Consider the following 9,674-nt stretch of genomic DNA (forward strand, 5'->3'; position numbering starts at 1 on the left):
GTTTTGAAAATAAATAAATAAAAACAATTAACCCACTTGAGCAATGGAAAAAAGTAGGGAAACATTTGGTTTTGATCAAAGCACTTTCAACTCTATTTACAAAGCCTAGATTTGTAATCTCGACCCTCTTAAAAGAGAACACTTTAGAAGTGATTTAACTGTTACCAAAAGACATGGTGCTTATGCAACAAGAAATTCAAGTCTTCAGGAATCATACATCTGACTTTCATCAGTACTCTAACTCAAAACTCAAAGTGCCAGCCAGGCTAGAGCTCCAGGAGTTCTAGCAGGAGTCTATGTACTATCAGTAAAGCTTTTAAAATGGCTCTGTCAGACATAATACTTACACATGATAGTTTTTTATAGACATTAATTCTGAAAATAATTTTCTCACAATAAAACTACATAGGTTTCCTTTTCTGTAATATTTAATACAGGAATAGTTAATTTTTATGTTGAAAGCATAAAAAATTCAATAAGAATTCTGATCAGCCATTTAGACTTTACCTGTTACTTTTTTCTCATCATCATCATAGTTACTGGATGTTAAAAGCTGTCCAAAAATTAATGCAGGAACATAAACTTTCTCTACTTTGTGTTCTACTACTGGAATGCCTTTCCCATTATTCCAAATGCTGATAATGTTAGATTCACTGTAAATAAACAAGCAGAGTTTACAGCTTAAAATGGTTTGAAGATATATTAATTTCCATAAAAAAATAAAGTAATCCAGAACAAACCTGAGTAAATGTAAGCAAAACTAAGGTCATTACTAATTGGAAGACACTCATCTTTCAAGAAAATACTTGCTGAGGACACAAATTTCTATCCTAGTCATAGATCAGGGCCACTAAGATCTGCAGGTAATACTGAAAATTTTCTCAGGAAAAGAAACTTCTCAACCTACCAGAAAATAGTTAAAGCAGTGAAGCTTTTACAAGAGGTCAGCTACAGGGGCACCCGGGTGGCTCAGTCAGTTAGGCATCTGACTCCGGATTTCTACTCAGGGGTCATGATCTCCTAGTTCAGGAATTCAAGCTCAGTGTCAGGCTCTGAGCTGATAGAGCAGAGCCTGCTTGAGATTCTTTCTCTCTCCCTCTCTCTGTCCCTCCCCCACTTGTTCACGCATTCTCTCGCTCGCTTGCTCTCTCTGAAAATAAATAAACCTAAAAATAAAAAGTCAGCTACCGATTCGTTCCTTCTCAAATACGTTAGCCATGATCTTCCTGCTTCATTCTACCAGGATACCACCTGTGAATCACAAGCTCTGCAGAAGCAGCTGCCACTGCCATTCTCATCTCCTGACTCCTGCTGCACTACATATGGAAGAGGACAAACAGCTTGAAATGTACTCCATTCTCAGACTAAATACTACAGCGTTGTCTGCATCGTAGCAATCATTGTCATAAACTAATTTTAAGGATTTTTTTTAAATGTGGATGTTATCTATTTTAGGTTTCTTGGGTTTTCCTATCACAAAACCATCCATTGGTATACAGTAGAGGCTCCTATAGCTAACATCAACTTGACACAGGCAATAGTCCTGATGGAAAATTTTGTCTACTCTATCATTTTGAGTAGTACATACTATGATGTTTTACCCATTTAAGAGCCCAATTTGCAAGGAAACACAGCTTCATAACCAACACTGAGAATTGGTTCTAAATGTTACCATTTGCCAATCTGATTCATAATAATCCTTAGATATACCAAGATTTTCATGTGAGTTTCACTCACATGTATATACCTTAATCTTGGAAGAATTTTTTAGTAGTTATTATGACTAAAATATTGTTATAAAAGCCAAAATTAAAATCATATATCCAAGGGGAAATCAAGTAATTAAATCAAAGCAGAAAGAAAGAAAGAAAGAAAGAAAGAAAGAAAGAAAGAAAGAAAGAAAGAAAGAAAGAGAGAAAAGACACTAAAAAATAACTGTTAGCACATCCTCTTCTTTCCCTAAATCAGCAACCAACTTTTCTTTCCCTCATTCTCCAATACAAGTTCAACTCTCCCAATGTCCTAGGCTCAAATTCTGACAGCATTTTCTATTCCGATCCCCTGATCATTCTCTAGAGTCCTTAGTCATCAAGACTTATCAGTGTCCTTAGACTCATTTCATATCAGTATTCAGTCCTTTCTTCATTTCAAATACCAATATACAAGTCTAGACTGGTATCACCTTAAATACTGTAAATCAAGCTGAAAAGTCCTCTACTACATGTTCACAGCCATATCCTTAATTATAATCAAATTTAATTGCCACTATTCTGCAACACATACCCTATTTTTCCTTCAGATCTCTATTAATACTTGTCCATGCTCACTCTCAGTTCTTCCATTTCTTTGTTTACTGGTCTTTCCCTTGCCTATAATGTCTTTTTACTATCTTTCTCTAGACAAAATTTACCCTAACTTTGAGAAGTCAGCTTATGACCTCAGTTCTCCATTAAGCCTTTTACCCAGCCTATAACAATGTTTTCCAACCCTCCTTATATACCAAATTAGCAAATAAATAAATCTACATTATTTATTGGGGACCTTAGGAGATGTTTAGATTATCTCACCTGTAGGTAAACACTACAGAATACACAGCTGAACGTTTAAGTATCTAACAGTTTCAAATTGCCTATTGTACTTCCACTCGTGCCTCCTGCCTCCAGAGTTAATAGTGGGCCCTAGAAACAAGGGCCAGAAACTACACTACTTTTTTGACTTCCAAATACTTCTTACTTAAGCTTAAAACCTGTAATTATTAAGTACCTATTTTCTACAAGAAACTTTATGGAGTTTAAAATTAATAGAGAAGAATTCTGAAGGAAATAAAGAAAGGCAATGAATGGAAAGTTACAGATCATAAATATCCCAAAATGACACAAAAGCCAATACACTCATGAGTAAACCTTTAAAATGTTTTTCATTCAATTTAGCATATCATATATGGTACTATAATGAAGACAAACATTTTGTAAATTATCCTTATCACAGTTTAAAAAAAATAATAATATGCTTCACATCTCCTACATTCAGTAAGCCTAAGTATGAAATTTGAACTTTCTATCAAAGTCACTTCTCTATTGAAAAATCTCAATCTATATCACTTCCCAGATCTGACATTTATTTTCTGTAAGCTCTAAACAATGCTGCAGAGTTCTATATTATATTCTTTGTTCCATTAATAATCTTCACGGAAATATTAGGAAAAAGAACACTATGTTTGAATGAGCTACAAATAAAGTTTCAAAATAATTAAAGCTAAAAAGAAACCTGGAAAAAAATCTAAATATCTAATATTCATCAACTGGAAAAAGGTTAAATATATAAACATAATAATTAGTAATAGTTAAAAAGATTTAAGTAGATCTATGTAAGTTAATAACAAAGGCTGTCCACAACATGTCAAATAAAAATAGAAAAAGTATATAATCCCACTGTTTAAAAAATAAAAATATATCTATATACACATTTTAATATGAGTGTGTACTATTTTGTAAAGCTATGAATTTAAGAGTTTTAACCCTAAATAAACAAGAACACTTAAACTAGAGGAACAGTTAGAATTCTGGTTAACATGCTTTCCACATTTTATTTTTAATCAGATAGCTGCCAACAAATAAGTTGTTTCAATACTAACCATCATATTATATTACTTAATGAGTTTTAAATTCTTCCGTAAACAGTTGCTCCACATTCTAGAAAAGCTGCCCAAATTCTGCATGGCACCCCTTGCTAATATATTCTTTTGCCTTTTACAACCACGGCTGTTATTTAAACTCTACCTCCACGTTAGAGTACTACTGAAAAAGAAAGTATAAGAGCTAAGCTATGTGTATAGCCTCTACACTTAACCCATTATCTATCAAAATTTAAACTCTCCTTTACAAAGAGTTCATGAACACACGTGCACAAAGAAAATTTTAAATCTGCTATACAAAAATGACAGAAAGAATGAAACTCAGAGGATTATCAAAAATGAACAGCAGAGAACACTGGGTCAATAAAATAAATAGTAGAACAGCACATTTTCCCATTTCAATTATGCTTTTAAATAACTTCTTTAAGGGTGCCTGGGTGGCACAGGCAGTTGAGCATCCGACTTCGGCTCGGGTCATGATCTCCTGGCTAGTGAGTTTGAGCCCTGTGTCAGGCTCTGTGCTGAGTGCTCAGAGCCTGGAGCCTGCTTCAGATTCTGTGTCTCCCTCTCTCTCTATTCCTCCCCCACTCATGCTCTGCCTTTCTTTCTCTCAAACATAAACAAACATTAAAAAATAAATTGGGGCGGGGGCGCCTGGGTGGCTTAGTCGGTTAAGCTTCTGACTTTCGCTTATGTCATGATCTCGCGGTTCGTGGGTTCGAGCCCCGCGTCGGGCTCTGTGCTGACTGCCAGCTCAGAGCCTGGAGCCTGTTTTGGAGTCTGTGACTCCTTCTCTCTCTGACCCTCTCCTGCTCACGCTGTCTCTCTCTCTCTCTCCTAGAAATAAATAAAAAACATTAAAAAAAATTTTTTTAAATAAATAAATAAATAAATTGGGGCGTCTGGGTGGCTCATTCAGTTCAGTGTCCTATTTCAACTCAGGTCATGATCTCACGGTTCGTGGGTTTGAGCCCTGCATCAGGCTCTGTGCTGACAGCTCAGAGACTGGAGCCTGCCTGCTTCAGCTTCTGTGTCTTCATCTCTCTGCCCCTCCCCTGCTCATACTCTGTCTCTCTGTCTCTCAAAAATAAACAAACATTTAAAAAAATTTTAATAAAAATAAAAAAGAAATCTAAGATTAAAAATTTAAATCTCTGAAACAAAATTCTTATTTATAAAAATCACATTAATTTTGTAATATACATAGTAAAAGAAAAAAATAAAGAATGAGTTTATGTGAGGAAATTCACAAAAGACAAAATGTTATGGTTAAAATTCAGAAATACAATATAAATAATAAAATGTAAGGACCAGCAACATCTCCCAAAATGTTCTCTACTGCCAATTTTAAATATATTTTAAACATGTTAAAATGTATAATATACATATTTCAATTAAAAGCCAAAGAAAGACTCAATAGTCTCTCATCAATGATTTCTAAGCAAAAAAAGCAAAGTTCACACCTTCCTTGGAAGTAACTATGAATTTTTGCTTGTTTTCTGTCTTAATTTAAACTCTGCATAAATTTCAATTCAAAAGGGTCCTATGCACCTTACCACATAAATCCTCAAGAATGTATTTGTTATAGAAAGGATCCAGAGGGGGGGAAATAGGAAAGAAAAGAGAAAAATCTAGAATTTCAACAGCATCGTTATGTGGTAATATTTTAATATAAGAGACAGTTAACTTTATAGTGTAACCAAATATAAATTATACTTTTATATACATACATACAAGAATCTTAACCATACCAACTAAAATTAGTTACAGTGACACAATACCTGAATTGTTCAATTTTCACATTAGAGAAAAACCTTATCATCATTCTAAATTACTAATAAGATTATAAATGATATATGTAATGCAATATTTTACAAAAGCATGCTGGCAAAAACAGGATAAATGTAACAGTAATATTTCTATCTTAAAACTGTATTTTTTTTTCATTCCCTTTCAGTTCTCTAAAACAAATCACTATAGTGAGATCTAATGGGCTGAACACTTCGTACATATTCTATACCAGCAGTTCCTAATTTACAAATGATGTTATAAACAATGGAAAAGTCCAAATACTGGTCACAAAAAAATAAACTTTACCCATAATACAAGTGGAATAGTACTAGCAATAGCCCTTAGCCTTAACTCCTAAAGCAAAGACAAGAAAGGAAATATCAAGTGACCACTGTATCACCTGAAACAATAGCCACAGCACCAAAGAGAGAGAAAAATGGTTTCCAGTTGTTCCCATAAGGAAGTACTTTGGAATAAAAGATCATGAATGACAGAGAAAACTGTGAAAGTATAGTATATTCTGGCAAAAGTAACAAGGTCTCATGCAACAGGGAAACTTCAGGAATACTAATTGTATACAGTATTCATTTGAAGACATTCATAAGCTGGGAACTATCAGAACAAAACAATTGGCATAAAAAATTAAACGAACTATACTTACGGATCAATAGAAACTTTAATACAGGTCATATTCTTATCCCTCTGTTTATTGTCAGCTGCATTAACTACAAATTAAATATTTTGATGAGTAATAAATACATGATACAACTACATGCGCATCCCAACTCAGTATAAACATTTACATATGGTAATAGTTAATGAAATTTATTACTACTAGCTTCTAATATAAAACTTTATTTTTCAAAAAAGATTCTTAAATTTTACATCACACTAAATTACTTGTGTCATCTACTACAAATGGAAGGTAGGGTAAGGGTAGGTTTTGTGATAAATAAAAATAAATAAAACCAAACATCTTCAGGCTATAACCCCCTAATCCAGGTGAGACCTAAAAGAAAAAAAACTGAGTTTAATTATATTGTAGCTCTCTCTCTTGGTCTCCTCCAATAAACTAGTGGTTTTATAGACAGGGTGAGATAAAATAAGCTATTTTTAAATTAAAAAGACAAAGTCTTCAGCATCCTTAGAAATCAAAACTAAATCCTATGCACCATATAATATTTGCATACATTAACCGCTGCTGTGGTTAGACACATGACTACACAAATTTGAACACAAGCTAGCTGTCAAATTCAACTTCAGTCACAGAAGGACTATGTTCCTGGTAAATGCTGTGTAACATAAAACTAAAACGGAGTGGACAGCTGGGAAGCAAGAGCAAAAGGTATAAAATGCAAGTAATCAGATTTACTCCACTATCCTTTCTCCAAAAGAGGAAAGCTAGAGGAAGCTCAGAGAGACCCACACAACCCAGTTGTCCAGGAAATCTCAAGTTGCACTGATGAGGTGGCAGAGGCCAGAGTCTCTGGAAAGTCCTTGACTAAAAGTATTTCCAATATGCAAGCATTCCCTAGGAATCAATTAAGCATCCACACTTCATTGATTTAATTAATCCTGTGATTTGGAAAAAACTGATATCATTCAGAACAATGATTGCTTCTGCCCAAAAGAAATTCCTGATTTGTTGGTAAAAACCACAATTTTACATGCCTCACTGCAAACTCACTAAATCTGCAAGGATCAGGCCCTGTAATCTCTATTTTTAACATGCCCTCCCTAAGTAAAGGGATGCACACAACCTTCAATGACTACACATACAAGATACAAACCAACTTTGGATTAGTGATCAAATACAGCACATTCATTTTACAGATAAATTCAAAGATATGTGCACAAATATGAAAATATTACAGCCAGTGATATAAATTTTCTGAAGATTATTATATTCAGCATATAAGCACAAGGTATGCCTTTAGAATTCAGACTGTAAGTCTAGCTTTATATACATATACATACAAACACACACACACACACACACACACACACACACACAACAATGGACACAGACACAGAAAATCTTAAAGCAAGTACTCACCCAAAATTTCATCAAAGATCTTGTATAAACCCGGCACAAAGGTAACCTCTCTGCAATTCATTCCTACATCTTCATCATATACCCACATTAGCTGCATTATGAGAAAAATTCAAAAGGAATTATTGAGTAAAAAAGCATTTAACATCAATTTTACATAGGGTTTATACTATGTAAATACTTAGACCTTCAAAGTAAAAAAACATACACTACTTCAATGTCAATCATCCTCACTATCTTTATATCCAATTTTAAGTTTCAAAATTGAGAAATTATTCATTTTGTATTGAGTCTATATTCTAATACACTAAGTCAGCTTATTAATATAAGGCACCAAGAATTGTTAGAAGCAGTATTTAAGTAAAACAGGAAAAAGACAAAAATATATACATACTTTAACTTCTGTTTCGTATTTTTCTATAAAGAGCACAGAGTAAAATAATATGAACACAGCATGACCTTAGAATCAAAAACAGCTTTAAATCCCAGCCTTTACTAGTTGAGCGATCCAAGCAAGTTATTTACATTTATTTAAACTTCAGTTTCCTTGTCTATAAAATGAGGGTAACAGTACCTACATCCCAAAATTGTTAGAATCAGATAGTATGTGCAAGACACATTCATAAAGAGTCGTGTGTGTGTGTGTGTATGTATATACACACCCATATATGTACATGTGTGTACACATACACATTCTACAATGTGAAGCAAACCACAGCATTAACTTAAGGATTTTTAAAATGTTCACACACTACCACTTTACTCTATACTCGTTACCTCTGATAGTTTTTGTCTCCTAGTTTTTTTTATCCTTAGCAGGATATGAAGATATTTCTACCTCTCTTAAATCTCTCTCCCTACTTTCCACATGACCACAGAGACATGAAATTACGTACTAAGGATATAATCACAAAAGTTTTATGAGGAAGTAGATATAGATACACATCTCCTAATCTCAAATTTTAACAAATAATTACCTGTGTCAATGGCTCCACTGACCCAATATACGTATCAGGACGAAGGAGAATATGTTCAAGTTGCGTCTTTTTCTGATACACTCTCTCTACAGACAACTTCTTTGAAGAATCATTTTTGTTTGCAGTTTCTGACTCTTCTTTTTTTGCAGCATTGTTCTGATCAAAAAGAGTCTAAAATTAACCAAAAAATCAAATTTAAATAACCTACCAAGGGGTAAACTAAAATGTATATGGACACATGACATAGGTTTTCTTTTTAATTATCAAATTACCTCTCAAGCTCACTGATTTTTAAGTCTTAAAGAGAACACATGTATATTCACTGACAGTCCAATTCTTATAGTACAGTGTAAAACTGCAGTTTTGACTCAGCCCAAAACGTAGGCCTAGTCACCCAAGTAGCTAGATATGCCTGCATCTATTTAATCCACAAATGTAAACATTTCCCAATTCTGTAAGTTTTCAAGATAATTTTTATAGTCCTCAAAAACTTTCCAAGGAACAAGAGTTCTGGTCAGGTTCACAATGACTAAACCAGGCTAGCTGCAGGACTCCCCAAATCTTCCACATGCCAGTTCCTTGCCATTAAGTTACTAAAGATTATAGTAAAGAGTGGACAAAAGTAACCTACACAAAATAGTAACCTATGTAGTCAATACACACTGGGATGGCTGAAAATACGGAGCATGGTTTCTCAAATCTCAAATTTCAACTTGTAGAGGTCATGCCCATCATTCCTTACATATCAGTACTGGGTACCTCATTACTGAGGCATCTCATGATTCTAGTTTCTGCACCACTTCCAAGGAGACAGAGGTTAGTGATCCTAATCCTAACCATTCCTACGGTAGATAAGGATCCCCAACTCATATTCCCAAGGTCTACAGATTTCCCTGTCTTCTTAATAGCAGCAGAGAAACACCTCTCTCCTTCTGGAATTCCCTAATGTTGACAAATAAGACATCCCACGAAAGAAAGGTGTTATAATGACTTTTTTTTTTACAATCAAAAAATAATTCACATATAAGACACAATGAAAACTGAGATATCTTCAGAGATCTTTGAACTTTAGTAGAAATGAAGCGGTCAGAAGACAAACAGTAAAAGGAGACTTTATGCCTTTGAACAAGTCACTTCAAGTCCTACATACAGCAATACCACTATCTTTGAAGTTAATATTTGAATATTTGTAATGTATGTTTGAAACTCAAATGCAGAA

The 9,674-nt window shown here is 33.9% G+C and overlaps 1 protein-coding gene across 1 annotated transcript in view; it reads right to left on the reverse strand.

The window, feature by feature from the left end:
• TOP2B (DNA topoisomerase II beta) overlaps positions 1–9,235 on the reverse strand; it is a 51,900-nt gene extending 42,665 nt beyond the window's left edge. Inside the window, exons 1-5 of the mRNA XM_077760755.1 lie at positions 9,215–9,235; positions 8,456–8,626; positions 7,482–7,572; positions 6,087–6,150; positions 508–653 (exon numbers count right to left, since the gene is read on the reverse strand). Of these exons, the coding sequence (XP_077616881.1) occupies positions 508–653; positions 6,087–6,150; positions 7,482–7,572; positions 8,456–8,626; positions 9,215–9,235 (493 nt within the window). The remainder of the gene's footprint in view (positions 1–507; positions 654–6,086; positions 6,151–7,481; positions 7,573–8,455; positions 8,627–9,214) is intronic.
• Positions 9,236–9,674: the final 439 nt, after the last annotated feature.

This window comes from Crocuta crocuta, unplaced genomic scaffold, assembly GCF_008692635.1.
Source record: "Crocuta crocuta isolate KB4526 unplaced genomic scaffold, BGI_CrCroc_1.0 scaffold253, whole genome shotgun sequence".
Taxonomy (NCBI): domain Eukaryota; kingdom Metazoa; phylum Chordata; class Mammalia; order Carnivora; family Hyaenidae; genus Crocuta; species Crocuta crocuta.